The 27903-nt window shown below is 41.0% G+C and overlaps 1 protein-coding gene across 4 annotated transcripts in view; it reads right to left on the bottom strand.

The window, feature by feature from the left end:
* NSF (N-ethylmaleimide sensitive factor, vesicle fusing ATPase) overlaps positions 1 to 27903 on the bottom strand; it is a 184657-nt gene that overhangs the window by 111321 nt on the left and 45433 nt on the right. For 3 of the 4 annotated variants that reach the window (XM_077806325.1, XM_077806326.1, XM_077806328.1), the window contains 5 exons: positions 24479 to 24518; positions 18741 to 18907; positions 17452 to 17559; positions 9149 to 9224; positions 3116 to 3271 (listed from right to left, as the gene is read on the bottom strand). In XM_077806325.1, coding sequence (XP_077662451.1) covers positions 3116 to 3271; positions 9149 to 9224; positions 17452 to 17559; positions 18741 to 18907; positions 24479 to 24518 — 547 coding nt within the window. The remainder of the gene's footprint in view (positions 1 to 3115; positions 3272 to 9148; positions 9225 to 17451; positions 17560 to 18740; positions 18908 to 24478; positions 24519 to 27903) is intronic. The other variant, XM_077806327.1, reaches the window with a different exon arrangement.

The raw sequence follows: 27903 nt of genomic DNA, 5'->3' as shown, positions 1-27903 counted from the left end.
AATAAATTATATGCAGACCTGAACAGATGTCACACTGGCATTTGAGATCTGAAATATAGTTGAAGAGCAAGTTATGACTAATGCAGAAAAAAAATGTCAGAAAGCATTTTTTCAAATTTCAGATAAGCTTTTTAGCCCTAGGGTTCATCATAGAGAGAAGGGGAGTTCCGCTGGGTGTCTTAACATCCACTTACCTGTGAAATGCCTCTTTGAATAGTCTGTGGATAAACTTGCGTTGGTAACTATATTTATTTATTTACTTATTTAAGACCTGGCAATCCCTTTAACGCACTGCCTCCCAAAATACTATTGCTCTTTCAGAGCCTTATCATTTTATTAATATAAATTCACTTAATATAAGAAGAAAAGGAAAGATCTGAACACTACACATTATGCATACAGGCACTTCAGTCTCTGGATATAGCAGCAAGGTTTCTGACCTCTTCCAAATGTACTGATGCCCATGAAAGGGTTACATTTGTGAAGCTAGCTGCTCCATGTAGTTGCTAAGTAACAGTGTCTTGCTCTCAGGGTACTCTCAGACAATGAGAATATTCTGGTAATATAATCCTATCTTGGTGTTCCACTGGTGTGCGATCATTCAATATCCAGCTGGGGGAGGTATGTGGGTGGAGTTGTACTGGAACCAAGATGAAACTTTCCAGTTTACCTCTGCAGTTTCTGTTAAACTCAGCTGAATTCATCATTCAAATGCTATGGGTTAAGGGACTTTGAATCTCTGGTGTGAAGATGATGCACTCTAGTCATTTCAAAAAGTAAAGTTTAAGGTGATGAATGCCAGAGTTCATAATTTTTTTCTGTTCCATTAAAAGCCTAACCTTTATTCATTGAACAGCTGCATAAATGCATGTCTATCACAATGGAGGCAAAGAGGAGAGTATTATTTACCTGATTAGGTTTCTTTGCTTTCCACTCTCTAGAACACTGGTCATAGTTACATAAATGGAAGAGCTAAATGTTAGTAGTACCAAGCGCTTTTGGCATCTCAGTAACCATTCCTGGACCTGGATTTCAAGCAATGGACATGCCATGAAAGGAACTGACCACAACATCATCAGAAAGTGCTCCATAGTAAAATCTCACCGAGTCCTCAGAGGTACAGAAGCACCAGTAAACTCAGATCACAGACTAGCTGTCACTCAGTTCTCACTGCATCTCCCAACTCCTCAAAAGCCAAACAGTACAGTGTCCAGCAACTTTCCAATGGCTCTGCTGAAGCTGTGAAATACACATAGGCTATCAAAGATCACATACCTAACCTTAGTATCCTCTTGGATGATGTGGCAATCACCTGGAGTGGTATACATAATGCTATATCACACACCATCACTTGAAACAATCAGTTTCAGACAATGATACAAGAAACCTTGGCTTTCTGAAGAGGCCTTTGATAATTAAGCAAAAAAGGCAGAAGCACAGAATCAGGGAGACGTCAAATAACAAAGGTTAACCAGCATTTTCTGGGCCATTGCAAAACATGACCATGAGATCTACACCAACTCTCTGGCCAACAAAGCAGAGGACAGCCTAAAGCACAACAATCTGCATTTCACCTATAGAGCTATCACACTCCTGGCTGGCAGCCATAAACAGTCTTCTAATATCCCCATGAAACCACATGGCTCTCATTGCTCATCAACAGATGAAGTCCTGGACAGATGGAAAACAAATTTTGAAACACCTCTGCTGATGGCTGTTCAGAGCTACATGACCCAGGGACAAATGCTGATCTTCTCTCACTCAAAGTACGGAAGGCCGTCCAAAAATTTACAGAATGGACATGCTGCTGGACCTGATGGTATTCCACTCCAGCTGCTCAAAGATGCCTTGTAACCAGGGAGCATCGGTCTCCATCAACTCTTTTTAAAAGTGTGATCATCAGGCAGAGTACCCACAGAATGGAAAGACGGCAGTCTGTTTGTCCAAGGATCTCACACCAAGTGTGGCAGCTACAGGCTGATGTCATTGACATCAGTCCCTGGAAAGATCCTTGCTCATGATGTGCTTGGTAGGATGAAGCCACTCCTTAGGAGACACTGTCATCTACAACAATCAGGTTTCGCAGCTGGACGGTTGACAATGGGTACTGTCCATACCCTCCGGTTTCTGGCTAAGCTGCACAAGAATTTAACTGCTCTCTTCACCTGGCCTATATTGACATAAAAAGTGGCTTCTGATTTGGTTGACAGGTCAGCACTTTGGCTCATACTGAAAAGAGTTGACGTCCCAAATGTTTTGCTAAATCTGGTACATGATCTTCACATCAGTAACTGTGTGAGAATAAGTAATGGTTAACGGCTTTCACCGCGTTTCTACAAAGGGATGTCCCAATTTGACATCACATAAGTTTTTGATTACATGTAAAAGCTAAGCGGTCATGTCAGGTTTTCTATGACAGCAATTCAAGACAGATCATTCTTCTCACTGTGAAATTAGATTTGATATTTTGTATAAATCTCATCAGTGTTGGAAATAAAAAAAACTATACATGTAGCGACAGATGAACAGGACACTGCTTTAGGAAGCAAAGAGATTTCTGTGTTTAAAGTCCCATTGCTTTTAAGGAAAAATTCATGATATTTAAGTATACAAAGAGTGCATAGCTGACGAACAGGTATCAAAAACAGGCAGCTGCAGATCCAGGGTTTAGAAACATTCTGGCAACATAACAAAGGGAACCAAAGTTAGTCATGGCATCACCAGCAACTACGGTTTGACGAAATGGGCATTCTTCACCACCAGGACTTATTGAGCCAAATAGGGGCCAGAGAATGTAGTTTTTGTAGTAAGACCACTAACAGATTGGTAAAGAAGATTTCATAGATCCCAACAGAAAAAAAACAAACACAGGACAAGATAGCCTCCAGCATTAGATACCAATTGTTTTTAGTGTGCACAGTCCAATAAAAAAAGCAGTACCAAGATTTGGGAGCAGTGGGAAAAAGAGTACATTTTCCTTCTTCCCAGGGTTCCCAGGCTTAAATAACTTCAGAGTCACAGCATTATCACACAATTAGTTCTGATCTGATCTGTTGAATCAGAAATAGAACTGAATGCAGGTACCCCAGATGTATTTCTGCTGTTTTGTACTCACCCATCTGCTCCACAAGCTCTGGTGGAAAAACTCGAGAGGCAAACGCTCGACGGAAGATGTCTGAAAATTCTCTGTCAAGACCTCCTATCCCCATCTTCTCAAAGTTCCAGTCAGGGTTGATGATTGACTGGCGGTTCTCCTTGGTCTTAGATTTACCTGTAGAAAAGACACCGCCGGTTCAGGAATTAAGCACACAACAGAATTACAGCCACAGACTGATACACTGGAGGTTTCGTAGTCCATGTGCAATATAGTTTTATAAAAACCACCATGAGGACAAACTACCCAGCATTTCCAACTCCCATTATGGAGGCTCAGGAGACTGTGCATTAAATAGTTGCCTTCATTTTAGAGGACTGCTTATAGTAAGCTCTAAAAGCTATAATAAAAAACAGCTGAGATGCCAGCTGTCAGAACAACGTAATTTCATTTTAAGTTCATTCCATTCCATTTGTAATAGACTGCAGCCATTGTATAGAACACACTCTTCTGAGACATTTGCTTTCCAAACTTGTTTCTTAGCAATATCACAATGAGAGAGCATCTAGGAGGTAGCAATCCTAAGAATTCATTGAGACCCCCTGCGAGGTACTGAGCACCCTCAAGTCACATGGATTTGAATGTGCATTGAGGGTTCTTAGCACTTTTGTATAGACTTGCAGCACTTCACAGGATTGGGCCCTTTGCAGCATTCAGGGTTTTTTTTTATTTTAGCTATTCTGAAGGCAGAGATAGGTCAGAGAGGCAACTGAAATCACTGAGAGAGCCAAGTGCAGAGACTATAAAAACACTGGAATACACCCTTTAAAATTAGGTTGAGACAGTAGCAAATATATTGTAGGGAATCACCCTGCAGTAGACGAGAGTCTTATTAGGCATCATCATTAATTTCTATGACAAACAAGCACACTGAGAATCAATACAACAACTCCTTTGATACCAAAAATGTCTAATACAGTATGTCTAATAACCACAATACCTGGAAGCAAAAGATTAATGCTGAACATTTGATCTCTTGGTTACTGTTTCCATGGACTAACTGTAAATTTATTTTCTTATTACTTGTACCTATCAGCAAGATTGCAGACTCACTCAGACAAACTGCTCGCTCCTTTAGTTATTCTTAGCCTATACTACCCCCTTCTGGCCACACGCAGTGCTCATTACATAGCAATAAGAAACTAACTCCCTCAAAGCTAAAGAGCCTGAATATGGACTTGCGTTGTGGTTTCAAAATGAATACACAGGAAGTTCCCTAACATCCCTTTGCTGAGGAATGGCAACATAACTGGAATTATAAACAAATAAAGTAAAGAACAACAGTACTTTAAAAAAAGGCAGAGCAAAGGTGATACAGAAAAGAACCAGTTTTACCTAGCAGTAATAACTATTAACAACACTCTGAACAGGGCATATCAGTGGCTCTCAAAGCACATTAAACAATTAAGCCTTATAACATACCAATTAAGGTGCTAATAATGAGCTGTCAATTTGACAGATAAGCAAATTGAGGCACAAAAAGATTAAGTGAGTTGTTCACTGGCAAGGCTACGTTTTAGTCATGGGTATTTTTAGTAAAAGTGGGAAGTAAACAAAAATCCATGGCCTGTGTCCATGACTTTTACTATATATCCCGACTAAAACTGGGGGCTGGGGGGAGCTGCCCGAGAGTACCGTGGGTGCTGAAGGAGGGCAGCCTGGGTGCTGGGGAGCGGGCGTGTGGCCCAGGCCCCCCACTGGTGCTGGGGGGGTGGGCAGTGGCACCCAGCCCGGGTCCCCGTTGGTGCTGTGGGGCGAGGGGGGGGCGGGACACAGACATGGTGGCCTGAGACTGCCCCAGCAGCGGCCGGTACGACTGACTGAGCTGCCCCTGAGCCAGTTGAACCGGCCGCTGCAGAAGTCACGGAATCCATGCCTTCTGTGACCTCCATGACATACTCGCAGCCTTATTCATGGGAACTTGTAGGGACAGGTCCAAGAATCCCAGTCCTCTGCTCTGCGAAACCACACTCCACACAGAAATGTGCTAAGATAGAGATTGAAGGTCACTGATCAACTGTGATCCTAAACATTAGGCTAGCAAAATATCACTGCTTGCCATGCTGCAATAAGTTCAATAGTTTCTACAATTCCCATTTAAGCTGTTCCTATGGAACTGTATTATGAATTAAGTGGATTTTATTTAATTCCTCCTACATTACATATGTAGTGACTGCCTGCTCAACTTTAACTCAGCCACTGTAAATATATTCTTTATGATATAGTCTTTAATTACATGGTCACATACTCTTTCCCCACCACAGGACCCCTGCATTATTCAGTGCTCAGAGAATTATTCTATAGTGTATGAGGTGGCTAAGTGTAATACATCACAGAATCATAGAACTGGAAGGGACTTCAAGAGGTTATGTAGTCCAGTCCCCTGCACTCAAGGCAGGGTTAAGTATTACCTAGACATCTACTTCATTTGTTGCAGAAGTTGGAATGTATGAAGTGAATGAAGTGAAGTGCAGAAGTGAATGAAGCAGGAGACTGCAAGAGAAAAGGACAGTCTCACGGTTAAGGAAGTTGGATGTCACCCCAGAGAACTAATTTCTATCCCCGCCTCTGCTAGAATACCTACATGATCATAGAATATCAGGGTTGGAAGGGACCTCAGGAGGTCATCTAGTCCAACCCCCTGCTCAAAGCAGGACCAATCCCCAATTAAATCATCCCAGCCAGGGCTTTCTCAAGACTGACTTTAAAAACCTCTAAGGAAGGAGATTCCACCACCTCCCTAGGTAACCCATTCCAATGCTTCACCACCCTCCTCGTGAAAAAGTTTTTCCTAATATCCAACCTAAATCTCCCCCACTGCAACTCGAGACCATTACTCCTTGTTCTGTCATCTGCTACCACTGAGAACAGTCTAGAGCCATCCTCTTTGGAACCCCCTTTCAGGTACTTGAAAGCAGCTATCAAATCCCCCCTCATTCTTCTCTTCCGCAGACTAAACAATCCCAGTTCCCTCAGCCACTCCTCATAGGTCATGTGGTCCAGTCCCCTAATCATTTTTGTTGCCCTCCGTTGGATGCTTTCCAATTTTTTCACATCCTTCTTGTCGTGTGGGGCCCAAAACTGAACACAGGACTCCAGATGAGGCCTCACCAATGTCGAATTGAGGGGAACGATCACGTCTCTCGATCTGCTAGCAATGCCTCTACTTATACAGCCCCAAATGCCATTGGCCTTCTTGGCAACAAGGGCACACTGTTGACTCATATCCAGCTTCTCGTCCACTGTAACCCCCTAGGTCCTTTTCCGCAGAACTGCTGCCGAGCCATTCGGTCCCTAGTCTGTAGCGGTGCATGGGATTCTTCCGTCTTAAGTGCAGGACTCTGCACTTGTCCTTGTTGAACCTCATCAGATTTCTTTTGGCCCAATCCTCTGATTTGTCTAAGGCCCTCTGTATCCTATCCCTACTCTCCAGCGTATCTACCTCTCCTCCCAGTTTAGCGTCATTGGCAAACTTGCTGAGGGTGCAATCCACGCCATCCTCCAGATTGTTAATGAAGATATTGAACAAAACTGGCCCCAGAACCAACCATTGGGGCACTCCACTTGATACCAGCTGCCAACTAGACATGGACCCATTGATCACTACCCGTTGAGCCCGACAACCTAGCCAGCTTTCTAGCCACCTTAGAGTCCATTCATCCAGCCCATACTTCTTTAACTTGCTGGCAAGAATACTGTGGGAGACCGTGTCAAAAGCTTTGCTGAAGCCTAGGAACTAGTGATGATGATGGCAAACAAGTCACAAACTAAACTTTCCATAAGTGGCCACTAATTGTGTGTGCCTCATTTTCTAGGTGCCCCCAAACTCGAGACACCTAGGGCCTGGTTTACAAAAGTGCAAAGCAGTCAGTGTTCCAGTTTAAGCCAGTCAGAGCTGTGCTTTGAAAATATCATGTGCTATGAACATTCTAAATGTTCTGAAAAATCAGGCTCTAAGCGTCAAACTGGGCACCCAGAATTAGTGGGCACTTCAAAAGTTTGGCTTTAACTTCTGTGATCAATTCCCCATCTGTAAAATGAGGATAATATCACCACCTAATTTCACAGGTATCCCTAAGTATCCTGTAGAGGGATTACCAGAATGCATACACACAAGGGGGCCAAATTCAGGGCCTGTGCAGCCTTAATTCTTGCATTTCCTACCTTTTGAGTGTTTGATCTTGCAACCTGAATGTTCTTTTAAACACAGATTTTTTTTCCCTTTTGTAATTTAATATACATTCCAGTATCTCCTCTATCATTTTCAGAGATACATTAGTTTGAATTTTTAGTCCCAGCTAGTTAACACATCATCTGATACATCAGATATACTTCCAAGAGTCAAAAAATAAATGCATTTCTAAAGCACCCTCACCGTAGTATTGAGACGCCAATAGTCCGTTGGCCAATGTAGCAAACACTGATTAGTGTGTGAATTCACAGTTTCAAAAATATTAACTCCTATTAATTCAAATTTTGAATATTAATTCAAAAATATTGGAATTCATAGGTCTTTGTTTTCTTCTATCACTAAGATTAAAATTAGATGCTTCAGAACTTGAGCCAAACTAAACGCACCTCGTTCATCCACATGATGCAAAAATAAATTTAATTTAATTCAGATATTTTATTTATATCTTGGTAGTTCTTTACTTTCTTCCCATTTAGTAATTTAAGATTGTAAAAATGGATGTTTTGAACTTGTTTAGTTTCCTAATTGCTTGCAGAATTTCAGATTGTACATAAATTTTTTCTGCCAATAAATTCCATGCTTAAAATGCTCAACTATCCTTTAAAAGACAACTCCTGAGCCTCATTAACATCCTTATTGGGCAAACAACAAACTCAGTGCGAAATTGATAGACAAATACCCTGCACTATATTTCAACTAACACCACCACTGTCACAAGTCAAGAAAGCTGAAATGCTTCAGCCGTACTCTTCTTAGGGTATGCAATTTGAAGACAATGGGACTTTTGCTCCAAACTCAATAGGACTTGTACTCCAAAGGCAGTACAGGACGGGATTTTCAAAAGCTATTAGGAACCTAACTTTCAGCTTTTGGTTTAGAAAATTTTGGCCTGCGTGTATAAACACAATAACTGTGTTAATGAATTTAGAGTCCAAATAATTTTTCACTGTTAACGCTGAAGCAATTTTGCTCTGAAGTGACATTTTATATCACTAAGAAACTTGTTAATAAAATACAATTTTAGTGCCTTGTGCTGAAAACACTCATGCATACGCTTAACTTCTAGCACATCAGTATCCCCGTTGAAGTCCGTGGGACTATTCACATGAGTAAAGTTACATACCTGCTTAAGTATTTGCAGAATCAGGGGCCTTAATTTTCAATATTTGGGTTTTTAGCTATAGCAGTTTTGTAAAATTCACATAAGTCACCTTAATAGTCGCGCATGTAAAAATAATAGCTTTTACAATTAAATTCATTATAATTTTTAATCTGAAGTTTCAATAGCATAATTTTTTCAGATTAGCTTTTTTAAACTCTCAACCAGATTTAAATCCATGATTTTTTTTTTTTTAAATTAAGTGATTTAAGTCACTCTCATTAAAATTGCTCCTCTCCGGTTGTGAATAGAGAAAAGTCAATTCAAGATTATTTAAAGTAAAAATAAAAATAAAAAAAAGACTAGTTAGGCTTGTTAGCTTCAGTGTTTACATATCAGAGTCATTTTTAGAGCTGAATGCCAGCACCTGCTGTTGTCACATCTGAAAATTAGGCCTACAAGCATAGTGTGATTAGAAGGCTACCACAGCTGGGAAGTTAAATTGTCTTTTATCATTTAGAGTCTCAAAGACCGTTGGCTTTCTTCTACTGTAGGTGCTACAAATACTATGATATAAAGACTTGTATGACTACCCTGGAAAGTAATAGTAGCTTCCAGTACTACACTGGATCAGTTGTTATTCTGTTCCATTTACATTCCTGGGGTCAGTTCAGAATGGCTTCTTGGATTTGGAAGAACTCACCAATCAGATTGAGAGAGGAGTTCTCCGCCTTTTCAAATGCAACTTGACTATTTCCAACAACCAGACCCACATCAATCTGTGTGGAAGAAAACAAAAATAATTAAACCTTAATATCAGACTCAACTTCAAATTATTATTCTCTAGATGCTCCCTAGCAAGTCTCCGAACAGAGGCAAGAGACAGTAGCAAACAAGCTCCATTGCAAAAGGGATTTGTTTGGAAGTAAATATTAACTATGTCATGTTAGAGGCACCTCTCATTCTTCCTTAACACTATTCTTAGTGACACCCTGTAGCAGTATCTTTTAAACTCATAATATGCAAGCAGAATAAAGTCTATACCAGTAACATACAGTAACGGCTCACTTAATGTTGTAGTTATGTTCCTGAAAAATGCAACTTTAAGCGAAACGATGTTAAGCGAATCCAATTTCCCCATAAGAATTAATGTAAATGGGGGGGAGGTTAGGTTCCAGGGAAATTTTTTTCACCAGACAAGACTACACACACACACACACAGTATAACTTTTAAACAAACAATTGAATACTGTACACAGCGATCATGATTGTGAAGTTTGGCTGAGGTGGTGAAGTCAGAGGGTGGAATATTTCCCAGGGAATGCCTTACTGCTAAATGATGAACTAGCTTTTGGCTGAGCCCTCAAGGGTTAACTCATTGTTAATGTAGCCTCATACTCTACAAGGCATCACGAATTGAGGGAGGCGAGACACCATGGCAGACAGAGATAGAGACACACAGTCTGTGTGAGAGAAAGAGAGACGCGCGTTGCCCCTTTAAGTAAGCTGACCCCACTCTAAGTACACTGCGTTATTAAGTAGATCAGCAAGCTGAGAGAGCAGCTGCTGCTGCCAGGAAGCTCCCTCCATCCTGAGCCCTGTTATGTGTTCCGCCCCCCCCCCATGGAGATGGGGTAAGTGAGGTGCAGGAGCAGGGGGGAGAGGGACATCCTGACATTAGCCCCCCGCTTTTCCCCCCAGCACCACAAGCAGGAGGCTCCCAGGAGCAACTCCAAGGCAGAGGGCAGGAGCAGCACATGGCAGTGCAGGGAGGGACAGCTGAACTGCTGGCAATTGATAGCCTGCTGGACGGCTGCCACACAGGGAACTTATGGGACCAGGGCGATGATAGGGGGGCTGCCGGTCCACCCTGGTTCCAAGCCCCCACTAGCTAGCTCCAATGGGCTGCTCTTCCTGCAAGCAGTGGACAAAGCAGGCGGCTGCCAAACGACGCTGTAAGGGAGCATTGCACAACTTTAAATGAGCATGTTCCCTAATTGATCAGCAGTGTAACAATGAAACAACATTAACCAGGATGACTTTAAGTGAGGAATTATTGTATAAACTTAGTGCTTTAATAGGGCCAATTTCACAAAACTGAAAACAATTATGAGCCAAATCAGCTGGAAGGAAGAATTCCATCAGAAAAATGTGAATGATAATTGTGAGTCATTTAAAAACACCTTAATAGATGCCCAAAAAGCCACCATCCCACAATCGAGAAAGAAGGCTGTACTAATTAAAAAACCAACCTGGTTTAGAGGGGAAGTGAACGCAGCTACAAAAAATTTAAAAAATAATATGTAACAAATGGAACAAAGAGGAAGCTGATAGTAATGAATATAAAACTGAAGTTAGGAATTGTAGAAAATTGATAAGGGAAGCAAAGGGACACAAGGAAAAATCTATATCCAGAAGAGTTAAGGACTATAAGAAGTTTTTTAAATACTTTAGGAATAAAAAGAATCCTAACAACGGTATTGGTCCATGATTAGATGAAAATGGTAGAATTATCAACACTGCAGAAAAGGCAGAAGCGATCAATAAATATTTCTGTTCTGTACTTGGGGGAAAAAACAGATAAGCATGGTCATAGTGGGTAAGACCAATAGTCCATCTAGCCCAGTGTCTTGTCTTCCAACAGTGGCCAGAGCCAGATGCTTCAAAGCAATGAACAGAACAGGGCAATTATTGAGTGACCCATCCTATGTCATCCAGCCCCAGCTTCTGGCAGTCAGAGATTTAGGGACACCCAGAGCATGGGTTTGTATCCTTGACCATCCTGGAAAATAGACATTAATGGACCAATCCTCCATTAACGTATCTAATTCTTTTTTGAATCCACTTATACTTTTGGCCTTCACAACATCCCATGGCAATGAGTTCCACGGTGCTTTCTTTTGTTTGTTTTAAACCTGTTACCTATTAATTTCACTGGGTGACCCCAGATTCTTCTTTTATGTGAATGGATACCTAACACTTCCTTATTCACTTTCTCCATAAAATTCATGATATTATAGACCTTTATCATATTCCCCGCCCCCTTAGTCTCTTTTCTAAATTGAACAGCTCCAGTCTTTTTAATCTCTCCTCACTTGAAAGCTGTTCCATAGCCATCATCATTTTTGTTGCCCTTCTATGTACTTTTTCCAATTCTAATATATCTTTTTTGAGATGAGGCGACCATAAGTACACGCAGTATTCAAGGTGTGGGAGTATCATGGATTTATATAGTGGCAATATGATATTTTCTGTGTTATTAGTGATCTTTTTCCTAATAGTTCCTAACATTCTGTTAGCAGATTTTACAAAGAACTATCCATAATGACTCCAAAACGTTGGTAACAGCTAACTTAGAACCAATCATTTTGTACGTATAGTTGGGATTATACTTTCGAATGTGCATTACTTTACACTTATCAACATTTAATTTTATCAGCCATTTTGTTGCCCAGTCACCAAGTTTTGTGAGATCCCTTTGTAACTCTTCACAGTCAACTCTGGACTTAACTATCTTGAATAATTTAATATCATCTCAAACTTTGGCACCTCACTGTCTACTCCTTTTTCCAGATCATTTATGAATATGTTGAATAGCATAATTCTCAGTACAGAATCCTGAGGGACCCCGCTACTTACCTCTTTCCATTGTGATATAGTCTCATCATATAGTAATAACACTCTTTCCATTCCATTAATACCTCTGGAGGATGTTAAACTGAAGCTACTAAACTTATGACATTTTTAAATCAGCAGGTCCAGATAACTTGCACACGGAGGTTACTGACCTATAGCTTTCAGGTTCTTCGAGATGTGTGGTCCCAATCCGTATACTACACGTGGGTATGCATGCACTTCATGAGCTTGAGACCAGAGATTTGTAGCAAGCAGCGTTTATCTGAAATAGGTGCAATATCTAAAATAGGTGCATCTTAAAGTGATGCTGCTGAAGTTGCCTGTGTTCTAGTGGCATGGGGAAGGGATTTACCTTTTCTGGGGAAGGGAGATGACCCAACTGGTAGCAAAGGAGGACACATGGAGAAATCCACTTAGACAGCCCTTGAGCAGATAATACTTGTCACTGATTTCATTCTGCTATAGCAACAAAAAGTCTAGGTGTTCTTCTAATTGGTTTCATTCTCTACAGATAAAAGGCCACAACTCATTTGACATCAAGAGACGGAAGTCTCTTCCCTTCCTCAGAAGCATAAAGTTTAGTAAAGAAAACTGTAAGTGAATATTCTGATTGATGTGGAACTCAGAGATTGCCCTACACCTGAATTTCGGCTGGAGACAAAGAGAAACCTTCTCCTTATTAAATATGGTGTACCGTGTGTGTGTGTTTCTAAGAGCATCATGGTGCCAGAGGGCAAGGGGCTCACTGATATCAGGGAGTGAGGTTCAGCAAGCCTGACCAATTCAGTATACCCCAATTCTCTTATATCATAAAAGGTGTTGTGTAAGGTATCATTGGAAAACCAATGACACCCTGATCTTGAGTGGTATATGTACGGTAAACATCCAAAGGACTGTACAAATATGAAGAAATTATGGGACTAAAGTGTGGAAAGGCAGACTCCTCCATCCAGGTGCAATCACAGACAACAGGCAATCTCAGTCAAGTGACCATTCACTGGCATATCAGAAGCTGCAAAGACAGATCAATTTGCACTGTAGAAAGCGCCACAGGGAAGAAACCAGCATGGAACCTTCCCCTTCAAACTCCATGGCACCTTTCTTCACAGCAGAGGCACTAGACTTTATGAAGATATTTTTAAAAAGTTTACTGGACTATAAAAGAGAGGGACAAAGAACCCCGAGTTATCTTTCACCTAAGATGATGAAGGAGCAGAGACTTGGGACTTTGTGAGAGATCCTAACCATAGCGGTGGTGTAAGAAGCTTACCTTGAACCAGGACTGTAGTTTTATTAAGTCTCAGTCACTAGAAAGCATTTTTCACTTTTATTTGTTTTAAATCATTTCTGTTTATCCCCTACATCTGAACTCACTTAACATCTGTTTTCAATTAAATAAACTTATTTTATTTTTATTCTAAATCAGTCCAGTACTGTGGTTTGATTAAAATGATTATTAACTCCAGCTAAAGCAACTAGCTACTGTGCTTTTCTCTCTTTAAAGGAACAATGGACCTTATTACGACTCTGAATTTTTCAGGAGAGGGATGGACATTTCAGTGCAAATGGTTTTGGGGAAATTCGGGATTGGGGCTGTGTTGGGGTCACTTGGCTCATCCTAACCAAGGCGTGTGGTTACCAGAGCGGCTATGGTGTAACAAGCAGGCTGCTGGAATGAGAGTTGCTGAATCAGGGCTGCTCAACACACAGACATTCAGTGCACGCTTGTATGTTGGCTGGGAGTGTCTAGACAGGGTGTCATAAATATAAAGGGAAGGGTAAACCCCTTTGAAATCCCTCCTGGCCAGGGGAAAGCTCCTCTCACCTGTAAAGGGTTAAGAAGCTAAAGGTAACCTCGCTGGCACCTGACCAAAATGACCAATGAGGAGACAAGATACTTTCAAAAGCTGGGAGGAGGGAGAGAAACAAAGGGGTCTGTGTGGCTGTCTATATGCTGTCTTTGCTGGGGATAGACCAGGAATGGAGTCTTAGAACTTTTAGTAAGTAATCTAGCTAGGTACGTGTTAGATTATGATTTCTTTAAATGGCTGAGAAAAGAACTGTGCTGAATAGAATAACTATTTCTGTCTGTGTATCTTTTTTGTAACTTAAGGTTTTGCCTAGAGGGGTTCTCTATGTTTTGAATCTAATTACCCTATAAGGTATCTACCATCCTGATTTTACAGGGGGGATTTCTTTATTTCTATTTACTTCTATTTTTATTAAAAGTCTTCTTGTAAGAAAACTGAATGCTTTTTCATTGTTCTCAGATCCAAGGGTTTGGGTCTGTGGTCACCTATGCAAATTGGTGAGGCTTTTTATCCAACATTTCCCAGGAAAGGGGGGGTGCAAGTATTGGGAGGATTGTTCATTGTTCTTAAGATCCAAGGGTCTGGGTCTGTAGTCACCTAGGCAAATTGGTGAGGCTTTTTACCAAACCTTGTCCAGGAAGTGGGGTGCAAGGTTTTGGGAAGTATTTTGGGGGGAAAGGCGTGTCCAAATAGCTCTTCCCCAGTAACCAGTATTAGTTTGGTGGTGGTAGCGGCCAATCCAAGAACAAAGGGTGGAATATTTTGTACCTTGGGGAAGTTTTGACCTAAGCTGGTAAAGATAAGCTTAGGAGGTTTTTCATGCAGGTCCCCACATCTGTACCCTAGAGTTCAGAGTGGGGGAGGAACCTTGACACAGGGAGCTACAGCAGCCACATATTTTAAAGCACAACCTCTGACTGGTCTGGGTTGAACCCTAAAACATGACAGAGGATCTGCCATGAGAGCTCATATTTCACTAACCCTTCTAGCAGAAGTAAAGGTGACTAGGAAGCCAACCTTCACAGAGAGGCAGGACATGGTACAAGAGGCAGAGTTCAGAGGGAAGTCTTAAATGTGGAAAGTACAAGCTTGAGGTCCCCATTTGGTGCTGGGTTCATAACTGATGGAAAGGCTCTAATCAGACCTCTCAGGAATGTGACTGTTGTGGGATGAGAAAAAAATAGTATAGTCTTCAAATAGAGGATGAAAAGTGCTGATTGCTGCTAGGTGAACCCACAGAGAGCGAACAAAAAAGCCCAATATCTTGAGAGGAAGGACATGGTCAAGAATAGCAGGAAGACCCACAGCCACAGAACAAAAAGGGTTCTGTTGCATGCAGGTGGAAATGTGTCTCCATTTAGCATCTTCTAATGGAGTATCTTCTGCTCTGGCTGAGAGTGGACTGGATGTTCTCTGAACTTGAATGTTTTAAGTTTGACACCCATCCAAACACCAGGCGTGAGCTGGAGGGGGTCCGGATTGGGGGTGTCTAGTTATGCTGTTCTCCTCAGTCAACAGATCGGGGAAGGATCAGATAGATGCTGATGGAAGGTTGGGTTGACATTCACAGAATGTCTGGAAACCAAAAGTGTCTGGGCCAATTGGGCACAATGAGAATGACTCAAGCTTTGCTGTGACTCATCTCAGTACTGGTGGTAGTACTGGAATGGGAAGAAAGGCATACTTCAGATGGTTTGTCCAGGAGAGAAGGGTGTCGCTTTTGGAGTCCCTGCCCAGAGCTGCTCTGGAGCAATATAGGTTGAATTTCTTGTTTGCTTGGGAACCAAAAAGGTCTCAGGATGGCATTACCCACTGGGTGAATATCTCGCTCAGGATGGAATTGTGTAACTCCCATCCGTGGTCTAGGGAGAAGTGTCTGCTGATATTGTCCACCAGAGAGCTCTGTGCCCTCAGAAGGTATGTTACCAGGAGTGTTATGCAGCTCCTGATGCACCAGTTCCATAAGCTGACTGCCTCTACACAAAGAGGAAGGGATCTTGCCCCATCCATTTTGTTTATGTAGAAGAAAATCAGCATGTTGTCTGACATCATTTGAAAGTAGCTGGAAGGAATCAGTGGGAGGAATGCATTGCAGGTGAGGCAGACTGCTCTCAGCTCTAGAAGGTCTATGCATCCTGACTTCTCTAAGGGTCCAAATGCCTTGCACAGTATGAGTGCCCATAGAGGCTCTCCATGCTATGGGGGACGCATCTGATGATGATGGTCATGTTGGCTGCGAGTGAGACAAAAGGTACTCCCACACATCAGAACCAGTTTTGTCCACCAAACAAAAGAGGCTGAGAACTTGACAGGAACTGTTACTTTAGTAATCATGTTGGTTCTGTCTAAAGAGTAAACAGAACTAAGCCAATCCTGCAGACAATGGAGATGGAGTCTGGCAAACAGCATTACAGAGGTACATGAGACTTAGTAGAGAAAGACAGACCCTGATTGTGATTCAGGTATAATTAGTCATGGCATGGAACCTCTCCATCAGGAGGTAGATCCTTGCTGAAACTGAATCTAGCCTATAGAGGACTTTTCTTTGTTTATGCAGACTCCCAAGGATGCAAGGAGACTGTGTAAAAAGATGGTTACTGACTGGATCTCCTGACTGGATCTGCCCATCAGCAGCCAATTGTCCAAGCATGGGGAAATAGCATAACCATTTCATCTCATCTGGGCCACTACCTCTGAGAACTCCTTGCCAGAGGATGTTGTAAAGACCAAGACCATAACAGGGTTCAGAAAAGAACTAGATAAGTTCACGGAGCATAGGTCCATCAATGGCTGTTTGCCAGAAGCTGGGAATGAGCAACAGGGGATGGATCACTTGATGATTATCTGTTCTGTTCATTCCCTCTGGGGCACCTGGCACTGGCCACTGTCGGAAGACAGGATACTGGGCTAGATGGGCCTTTGGTCTAACCCCGTATGGCCATTCTTATGTTCTGGGAAGGAGTGACTGAAAAAGATTTGGGAGGGGTGGGGAATGGAGAATAATCAGCTGAATCCAAGCTTCCAGTGTGACTCTGTGGCTAAAAAGGCTAATGTGATCCTGAGGGAAAAGTAGGCCCTGGTGAGACTGCTGCTGGACTATTGCATCCAGTTCTGGTGTCCACAGTTCAAGAAGGATGTTGATAAATTGTAGAGGGTTCAGAGAAGAGCCACAAGAATGATTAAAGGATTAGTGTTAAATTCCAGGAGTTCAATCTATTTAGCTTAACAAAGAGAAGGCTACGGGTGAGAAGGAACATTGCTTGCAGGTTCTCTTTGCTTCCCCATCAGAAGTCATTTTTCTGTGGGGAAGCAAAGAAACCTGTGCATGCGCAGTGGCACCAAATTCCACCAGGAATAACATATGGCTGAGAACGCCAAGAAGAATGATAGTTTCTTTCTTTTTTTTTCCCCTTCTGGTATCACTACAAATAAGAGTTAAGTTGTTTGGAAACATTAATTGTGCATTTCCATTCCAAGCATGTCAGTAAAGTTGATGAGCATGAGAAGAGAATAAGACCCATGTCCTTCGGGATTAGTTCCTAGCATGAATTCCACCTACCTTTTGTTTCTTGCTTGTGCCAGGCTCCCCTTTGAGAATGCTGGGATCCATGGCTTCAATATCCTTCACCAACAGGCCAAAAAGTTTATCATTGAAACTGAACACAAGCTGTGGAAGGAGGTAAAGAAGAAAACCATTAATTTAACTTGTTCAAAAGATGCTAGGACTTCAATGGGAGTAGAGTAGGAGGAACAGGAACAGGATTTGAGGGAAGACAAAATCTTAAGCAGATAGTTGACTGAAAAAGAAGTAGCCCACTCCTGTCACTAGTCGAGAGAATTAAAATCCTACTCTACAGAACAAAACAACATTTCACCTTTTGCAATTAAATTCTTCAAGATGGTCAAATTTAAAACTGGCCTACAGTTATGTCTCTTATAAAACATCACAGGCAACGGGTTGGGGGAAACTGCAGAAAACCATTGACCTATATTTTGTGGAAAAGATAGTTTAGAATATCCTTAACTGCAGATTGGTTTATTACAGAAGTTCTCTGATGCTGTGACCACTGTCCTCTCTTCGGTATGGAGTAGAGCACAGTAGCAAACAGTAAGGCTTCCTGTTTGCAGGAAGATTTTACAGACTGCATAACTGCCAACCATGTGCTCAGTCCACAAGGGCCACAGCTGCCTCCCTGTGCTTGAGGTATTATCAAGAGACCCTTACTAGCAAACAGTAAGGCTTCCTAAAAGCCATTATCTCCTCAAGGACATAACAGACCCTTGGTCCAACACTTATAACAGATAACATTTAAACCAATACCTTAAAATAATAATAAATGTTTGCAACTCTATGGAAGCTTACACCTGATGATCTCAAAGTGCTTTAAAATCAATAGATTAAGTCTCAACCACCTTCCAAGACCTGCAAATGTTCCTATTTTACTTCTGGGAAACTGAGGCACAAAGAGATTAAGTGACTTGCCCAGAGTCATACAAGAATTACATCCAGTTACATCAAGTCTGAATTTGACCCAAAATCTGTGACCAAGTTGGCACCAGATCTCATAAGACTTTGATTTTCTTTATGGGGAGGGCTATGGAAAAGCCAGGTTTTGTACCACTTTACTCAGGTTGTCCCTACAAACAATGAAGCACTTATTGTTATAGACCGTCTCTGATAGTGAGACACGCCCTCTGCTCAAAGTGATGGAAATGCTCAGCAATACAAACAGTTTGGTTAAACATTCCTTAATATTTCATAATACAGCACCTACCAACAGTATGATATTTGTCACCTCACTAGAGTTGAATGGAAGTGATGGAAACTATAGCAATGAATTCACACACCTGCTGTCCGACTGAGAAAGCCAGGCTGTTGAACTGCTGGATGAATTCAGCTGCCATCTTGTCTGTATCATACGGGTTGGCATCAATGCTCTTCTTCTGCAAAAAGTCTATCTCAATTGTCATAGTGCCGATGCACTGCTTGGTCTTGTCGAAAGTGTATGGAGAGACTGGAAAAACCCCACATATTTCAGCATGGTGAAAACCCAGTATAACCTTGACAATGCACCTAACATGCTATAAACTGGATTGTACACTCTCCCAGCTATATAAGGGAACACCACTACTATAGCCTAGCAAGTGTGATTCACAGAAAACATTTCACCCCACACTTGAAAAATCCCAATTACAATATAAGAATTTATTTCTATGATAATAATTATCTGGTTCTTTGCAAAAAGTCAGTCTACTTGTTCAGATAGAAGTTCTTCATTGATCTGACGGTAGAAGACAAGTGTAAGACGAAAAAAACAAAGTAAATGGATCTTTACATTGAAAAGCACTACAATATGTTTAGAACTTGGAATCGGAGTCCCCAGAATCCCTACCGTATGTGATGAAGTATCCCATTTTACAACTTCTTCAAGCTTAAAATACACAGTTTAATGCTGAAGAATCATTTGTGATTGCATGATAGGTTTACGTTATAAATCTCATGTGCTTCCAGAATGGAATTTAAATACTCTCAAACAAGTGACTGGAAATGCTTAAAACACAAGAGACACACCTTTGTAAAAGATTTGCATTAAATCCACAAAAGCCATTTAGACCACTGGGCTAGCACTGTAGTACAACTGGCTAACACTTTGTACTTAGATAATGCCTTTTAACCATGGTGTTTGAAGGAGGTCATTACATACAGTCATTCTGATTTTACAGACTGTGTAACTGCCAACCATGTACTCAGTCCACAAGGGCCACAGCTGCCTCCCTGTCTCCAATGGGAGGAATCAGTTTGAGATTGGGGCTCACTGAGATTAAGAGCACAATCATCCTCCCTCCCCCACTTCTCCCAACACCACCCTGAAATAACAGTGCTGGAAGTTGTGCTTGAGGTATTAACAAGAGACCCTTCCCGCACACAAACAAATTGCAGGGAATCCAAGTTACCTATATCAAAGCGATACAAAGTAGTGAAATCACAGAACCATAGGTTTCAGAGTGGCAGCCGTGTTAGTCTGTATTCGTAAAAAGAAAAGGAGTACTTGTGGCACCTTAGAGGCTAACAAATTTATTTATTAGTCTCTAAGGTGCCACAAATACTCCTTTTCTTTTTCCATAGAACCATAGAATATCAGGGTTGGAATGGACCTCAGGAGGTCATCTAGTCCAACCCCCTGCTCAAAGCAGGACCAATCCCCAATTTTTGCCCCAGATCCCTAAATGGCCCCCTCAAGGATTGAACTCACAACCCTGGGTTTAGCAGGCCAATGCTCAAACCACTGAGCTATCCTTCCCTTGCCTAGATAATTAGTGGTTCCAGGAAATCTACCCTACTCCATACCAGATTCTCAGTACTAATCCTTCAGTTCTAACAGTGATCTACAAACACTTTTATTAGAGAATTCTTCTGGGCTCCTCCTCCTCAAACATCTCTCAGCTCTGCCCCCCAGCTGGCTGAAGAGATTTGATTTAATTGGGGATGGGTCCTGCTTTTGAGCAGGGGGTTGGACTAGATGACCTCCTGAGGTCCCTTCCAACCCTGATATTCTATGATTCTATGAAGAGACATAGCTCCTCCATAGCAGGGGTAGTATGCAACAAGCATACAGGACGGTATGCTCTCTGTCAATGCACATCATTGTGTACACACCGTGGCAGTTTGCTCTAAACCAAGGGTATTCCATGCTCCTTTGCTTTGCTACCGAGCAGCGTGCATTCTGGGATTTTTCTCACTGTGCATTGTGAAATACATAGTGGAAGCCAGGCTAGTTCAAAATTTTAAATAATCCCATGATTCATCCATCTCCATACTTCCTTTAGGGGTGGGCTAGCACCATATTCAAATTGTTGTTGGCCAGCATGGACCCAACAATGCTCTGCATTGCTATGCTGCAAATGTGCAGAGGCTGTTTGAGCTGTATTTCAGCACTCAAAGCCAGACGAGTTAGGCTTTGAAGTTCACCAGCTGCACCAGCAAGCAGACGATGTGGCAGCAGCTCCTCCAGCTGCTAGAGGATCTTTAGCAATGGTGGAAGCAGGACAAGGAAGGCGGAGGAACACACAGAGCAGTTGACAGCAGAGAACCTGTTCCTGGAGCAGCTTCACTTTGTGCTGCGCTGTCTCTGGGCTTGGGAAACCAATGCAGACTGGTGGGAAAGGATTGTTCACATCTGGGATGACCAGCAGTGTCAAGAGAATTTCAGGATTGGAAATGCAATCTTACTAGAGATATCTGCTAAACTGACCAGCACCTACAGCAGCAGCATACCAACATGCAGTGCCTCGTACCAATTGAGAACACCCAGTTTATCTTCCATTTCCCTGGTTAATGAAGCCATTCACAGCCTGCTTGGACGGAAAGACAAATCTTTTTAACTACTCACTCAGTAGTTGAAGAATGGGAGTGGAGTGTGCATTTAGCCATTTGAAAGGGAGATGGCGCTGTCTGTGGAATAGGTGGGAGCAGCAGAAAAAAATCCCCAAGATCACAGCACCATGTTGTATTTAAAAAATATTTATGAAACTATGGGAGAAAACCTCAGCAATGGCGGGAGGCAGAGGTGGAAAGATGTACTCAATAGTTTGATAGGTTTCAGAGTAGCAGCCGTGTTAGTCTGTATTCGCAAAAAGAAAAGGAGTACTTGTGGCACCTTAGAGACCAACCAATTTATCTGAGCATAAGCTTTCGTGAGCTACAGCTCACTTTATCCGATGAAGTGAGCTGTAGCTCACGAAAGCTTATGCTCAGATAAATTGGTTAGTCTCTAAGGTGCCACAAGTACTCCTTTTCAATAGTTTGAGCAACCAGCTAGGTGTCTAATACAAAATGCAAACAGGCGGGACAATATTCATCAGAGTCTATTACTGAGTAGCCCCAAGAATGAAAATGCTGAAGAATCACTGATTTAGAATGCAGACCATTTTGTGATTCTGTTAATACAAGTCCAGTTTACAGATGATCCTAAAGATAATGCCACTGATTCAAACAGAGCTACTCCAGAGATGAACTTGTCCCAAGGTATTTTTATAAACGAAAACTATTTTTTGACTGGCTGAAAAGGATTTTTTTTAATTTATCAATGAATAACGGCCAACTACCCATCAATCTCAACATGTGCTGACCAAACACCCTGGTCTAATCAAGCAATAATCTTGATGCAGAATAGACTTCTACATTTAATGTAGCCGCAAAGTCAACATCTCTGTGACAGTGTTCAGTTACTGAAATTTTATTTCTGTTATGGCAGAAGATTAACATTGTCTGAATCATTTTCTCTGATGCATGTCACATACGATGCTCATTTTTGGCCTACTCCTCAGAGGAGCACCCGCTGCTCCCGTGTTCTCTACCGGCTGAATTCTAGCTGGCTTAGAGAGTACAGTCGTAAGAAGAAAAGGAGTACTTGTGGCAGCTTAGAGACTAATCAATTTATTTGAGCATAAGCTTTCGTGAGCTACAGCTCACTTCATCATGTCATTTATCCAGTTATCCATAACAGCATTGCTTTTTAAAAGACACTACTTGAGGTGAGAAAGGGAAACAATCATCAGTTCCTACCTTGCTTATTTGTGAGCAACAGAATCTTTCACCCTATTCAATGGAGAAGATGGAGTAAGCAGTTAGATTTGCTAATGAAGTATCTAACCCACATTATGATGGGCAAGAGATTGAATGGAACTTAAGATGTCATAGATTCAGATCTATGTTGCCTGGGAATGGGGTGAACTGGAGAAGAAAGATAGTCACAACTTTTTCTCCTGCTACTTACTTAATTTAAAATTAAATTAAGCTGCCTATGCTTCCCCTTCCCCTGTACTATGCCACTTCCCCCACTAAAACTTACTATGATTGGTGCACCTTGGAAGGCAGACCTGTTTTTCTCCAGTCTGCCCAAACTCCCAAGCCAAATCCTAATTGCTAGCATCAGTTTAAAACCTAATTCTGTAATGAGATCTGCTAACACAGACCCTTACACCTGAAAAGATTCCCACTGAAGACAATGAAACAGCATGCAGGTGTTTAGAACCTGAAATAACGGATCCCACTACAGGACGGGAACCTCTGTTTATAACCTCTTGAAGGAAGAGCCTTTATGTTGTACTATGCTAGTAAAGCACTAGTGAACACCTATGGATGGGACAACACACTGTTAAATACTAGAGGCTGCAAAGGCTCAACAGCGCCAGTCTTTGACAACACTCACCTCCCCACTTCATTCCCAATCTGCATCTGAAGTCACCCAATCGTATGTGTTTAGCATTTCCAAAGATCAGGCCTCTTATGTGCCTCAATGTGTAGAAGACTAAATTTAGAACCCAACTTTGAAAAATCTTGGCTTACAAACCAGATTCTTTTTAACTGCCCCCCAATTTTGAAGCCCTATTCGTGAGAGCTGTCTTCCCCATAAATTCATGCTTCCTGAAGAAACTCACGTGGAGCAAACAGCAGATTATTTTATGATGTTGCTGTATTCATCTTGACACATTTTGTAACAATATGTCATGTCAAGAAACCTCATCTTCAACCATTATGAGGTTTGGACAAGACATTCTCAGACATGAACTCAAACTCTAAGAGTGATGGGGGATCAGAAGGCTTGCAGCCAGATAACAGAAGGACTTCTAGACAAGGAAAAAAGGTATCAGGTATATTCAGGATAAGTGAAATATAAGTACTAATTAATCTTTTAACGCAGGTCCTACAGGCCCTCAGGAGGCCCGCAAGATATTTAGCTTAGCCAAATTAGGCCTTAGTGTTTAGGATAAATTAAGTTAATAATAAGCCTCTGAGCTTGTGTCAATGTTTGTGTTATGCTGATGTTTGGATAATAATGTCTAGGAGATCAGCAGGCATCCCAAGATGACCACTGATAGCCTTCATGAAATATTAGAGACATCCTTCAGGTAACTACCAGTTACTATGGTGATAAAGTGAAATAAGTATTAATGAGTATAAGGAGAACCAATGAGTTAGCCTGTGAAAAACGAGGCACTCCAAAAATAGTAGGGTGTGGAAGTTCAAGAAAGCAAAAGGAGTTAAAACCTTCATAAATATGTATGCTGTTCCATAAGCATCAGCATAACACATTACAAAAGCTGTATCCTGTGTGCGTGGGCAGAGGGGACACCAGTATGACAATGACTGGTGGTGATTATAGTGAGGAGAAGGATGACTACGATGACTAATACTTTGGATTTTTCCACAGGCATGGTGTGACTAATGCAAATGCTTTACGTTCTGTACTGGCCTGTCTCTCCTTTACCAGATTGCAGTGTGTACTGTTCAGTTGGCTAATAAAATAACTATTACAGAAAAAGCATTATGTATTCTTTTGTGCCCCCTAGGGTCCCCCTTCTACTAATAATCTCTCTACTGTAGTCAGTCTTGGGGGCTGAACTCTCAAAGATTAAAGTAGGTGTAAACCCTCACCTTGGAATCAGTAATTGGTGAAAAGTACCCCATAACTATAGATAAGGCTTCAGGCTAAAGATCTGGCACACTCCAGCTCAGTTCAGCTTTAGTCTGTAACCATATCAAGAATCATGTCTGATAAGTTTATGTTAAGTGCTTGACCTACCATCTATGTCTTGTCCAATGGAGAGGCCGGCCCATTTTCTCTGTAAAAAAACAAAAACAGAAGTTGCAAAGAGATAACCATTCACCCAGATTACAGATACCAGCTCACAGGAGAGCCTACTTCCTCACTGTGAGCTTCAGGAAATGTAGGGAGCCCAGTCTGAACAACAAAGCAGATAGAATAAAACCAGGGCTGTCAATTAATCACAGTTAACTCACACAATTAACTCAAAAAAATTAACTGTGATCACACTGAAACAACAGAATACCAACTGAAATTTATCAAATATTTTTGGATGTTTTTCTTCATTTTCAACTATATTGATTTCAATTACAACACAGAATACAAAGTGCACAGTGCTCACTTTATATTATTTTTATTATAAATATTTGCACTGTAAAAACAAAAAAAAATAGTATTTTTAAATTCACCTCATACAAGTACAGTAGTGCAATCTCTTTATCACGAAAGTGCAACTTACAAATGTAGGGGTTTTTTGTTACATAACTGCACTCAAACAAAACAATGTAAAACTTTAGAGCCTACAAGTCCACTCCGTCCTACTACTTGTTCTGCCAATCGCTAAGAGAAACAAGTTTTTTTTTACATTTATGGGAGATAATGCTGCCCTCTTATATACAATGTCACCTAAAAGTGAGAACAGGCGTTTGCATGGCATTGCTGCAGCTGGCATTGCAAGATATTTATGTGCCGGATGCACTAAAGATTCATATGCGTCTTCATGCTTTGGCCATCGCTCGAGAGGACATGCTTCCATGCTGATGACACTCCTTAAAAAAATAATGCATTTATTAAATTAGTGACTGAACTCCTTGGGGGAGAACTGTATGTCTCCTGCTCTGTTTTACCCGCATTCATGTTATTTCACATTATATTTCATGTTATAGCAGTCTCGAATGATGACCCAGCACATGTTGTTCGTTTTAAGAACACTTCACTGCAAATTTGACAAGGCAAAGAAGACACCAATGTGAAATTTTTAAAGATAGCTACAGCATTCGACCCAAAATTTAAGAATCTGAAGTGTCTTCCAAATTTGAGAGGGATGAGGAGTGGAGCATTCTTTGGTCTTAAAAGAGCAACACTCTGATGCGAAAACTACAGAACCCAAACCACCAAAAAAGAAAATCAACCTTCTGCTGGTGGCATCTGACTCAGATGATGAAAATGAGCATGCGTTGGTCCCCACTGCTTTGGATCGCTATTGAGCAGAATCCGTCATCAGCATGGATGCACTGTCCTCTGGAACAGTGGCTGAAGCATCAAGGGACATACAAATCTTCAGTGCATCTGGCATGCAAATATCTTGTGATGCTGGCTACAACAGTGCCATGCAAATGCCTGTTCTCGTTTTCAAGTGACACTGTAAACAAGAAGCAGGCAGCATTATCTTCTGCAAATGTAAACAAAATTGTTTGTCTGAGCGATTGGCTGAACAAGGACTTGTAAGCTCTAAAGTTTTACATTGTTTTATTTTTGAATGCAGGTTTTTATTGTACATAATTCTACATTTGTAAGTTCACCTTTCATGATAAAGACATTGCACTATAGTACTTGTAGTAGGTGAATTGAAAAATACTATTTCTTTTGTTTTTCACAGTGCAAATATTTGTAATAAAAGATATAAAGTGAGCACTGTACACTTTGTATTTTGTGTTGTAATTGAAATCAATATATTTGAAAATGTAGAAAACATACAAAAACATTTAAACAGTATTCTATTAATCTTTTTAATCGCAATTAATTTTTTTAATCGCTTGACTGCCCTAAATAAAACCTAACAAAATACTTTGTAAGAGGTAACAAAAAACACAACAATGACAAAACCCTTACAGAATGTCATCATTTTGCCATTTGGTGGCTTTGACTGTACTGTAACCAAGTTCTGTGAAACCATTCATGTTTAATCCCACAGAGAATAGTTACAACAGCTCTTGAAGACAGAAATGATTAAGTGCAGCCTTGTTAACAAAAGTGAGCTCATGACTCCAGCACATCCCTGATGATGAAAGAAACAGTATTTTTCCTGCCATTCAGTTCAGTCCACTGCTCAAGCACACGCACTGTATGAAGATTAAAGGGGAGATGTATCTCAACAGGCAGAAAAGAGTATGGTCCACTTTACACTCATTTTAAATGGGTGATTGTGTGAAAACTCTCATTGGGGAAAATATTTATAATGCATTGTATTATAGTTTATGTTCTTTTGAGATCTTTCAGTGAATGAGAAATTAGGTATTATAAAAAAGATATTTAAGTGAATTTCAGTAGGTCTAAAGGATTCTTACAGAACAGAACCCTATAATGAGAAGGAATGGACAAGTGGTTTAATGTACTCTGAGTGAAATTCTATGGCCTGTGTTACACAGTGAGACTAGAATGATGATGATCACAACAACCCCTTTCTTGGGGTCAGAATTTAATAGAATTTAATTAATAGAATTTAACTTATTGATATGGTCTGGATTGTGGTTTGATTGCAGCACTCACTATACTTTCACCATTGCATACCAAAGCTAAACATTTCTCATTCCAGTGACTAAATCATTCTTGACCATAAATCTCTTTACAGATTTGCAGCCAATTCAGCTTTTTTAGTTCCCAATTTCTTGGGCAGAATTATTGAGATCCACAACAAAATTATTGCTTATTGCTGAAATTTCTAGTATTATTCATTAGCTGGCCCTTTCAAAAACATCAAGCATAGTTACGTTCCTGAATTTCATCGTCTAGCCATATCGGGGTCTGTCCCTCTTTTGATGCATATGTAATTTCCATTAACATTAGTAGGAGTTACAAACAAAGCATACTCCAGTGTTGACTGTTGCCACTTTCTTGGAAAATAGTTCTAATGAATTAAATAATCTCTAGACACTACTTTAGCAAGGCACAATGTAAAGTAATGGTTAGCAAGAACAATACCCTGATTGCCCAGGCCCAGAAACCAATGGAGAACATCATCATATGTATAATGCAGGCTGCACTGAAATTTTTTTTTTAAATCAGAAATTACTCAGTTGAAAACATTCATTCAGCAGCATTTGTAGCAGATCTTATCAGCAAGATGAAACAAACTAAACTGAAAAGAAAATTCCTATTTACATTTACTCCTCAGCACTGGAGACACTTCCCTAGTTGCATTTTAAGAAAAAAGTCTCTCAGCAGCTATATTTCAAAGCAGTTTCTGCTTTATTCACTTGGGGAAGTGTTTGTCAGTATGGCAGCACCTACTGGAACCTTGAATTAGACGTACACACTGCAACCCACTGCTGCCAAGCATCTTATACCTCTCATTATTTTCCAGACTCCTGTCGTAGAAGTAGCATATGGAGCATCAGTAGAAAAGGATTATGTTTTTCCTGATTAAGACATAATGGAGCATATGACAACCTTACAAAATTCTG

This window comes from Eretmochelys imbricata, chromosome 27 (assembly GCF_965152235.1).
Source record: "Eretmochelys imbricata isolate rEreImb1 chromosome 27, rEreImb1.hap1, whole genome shotgun sequence".
Taxonomy (NCBI): domain Eukaryota; kingdom Metazoa; phylum Chordata; order Testudines; family Cheloniidae; genus Eretmochelys; species Eretmochelys imbricata.
Note: the sequence above shows the minus strand (reverse complement) of the source record. Positions and strands in the feature narration are given on the sequence as shown.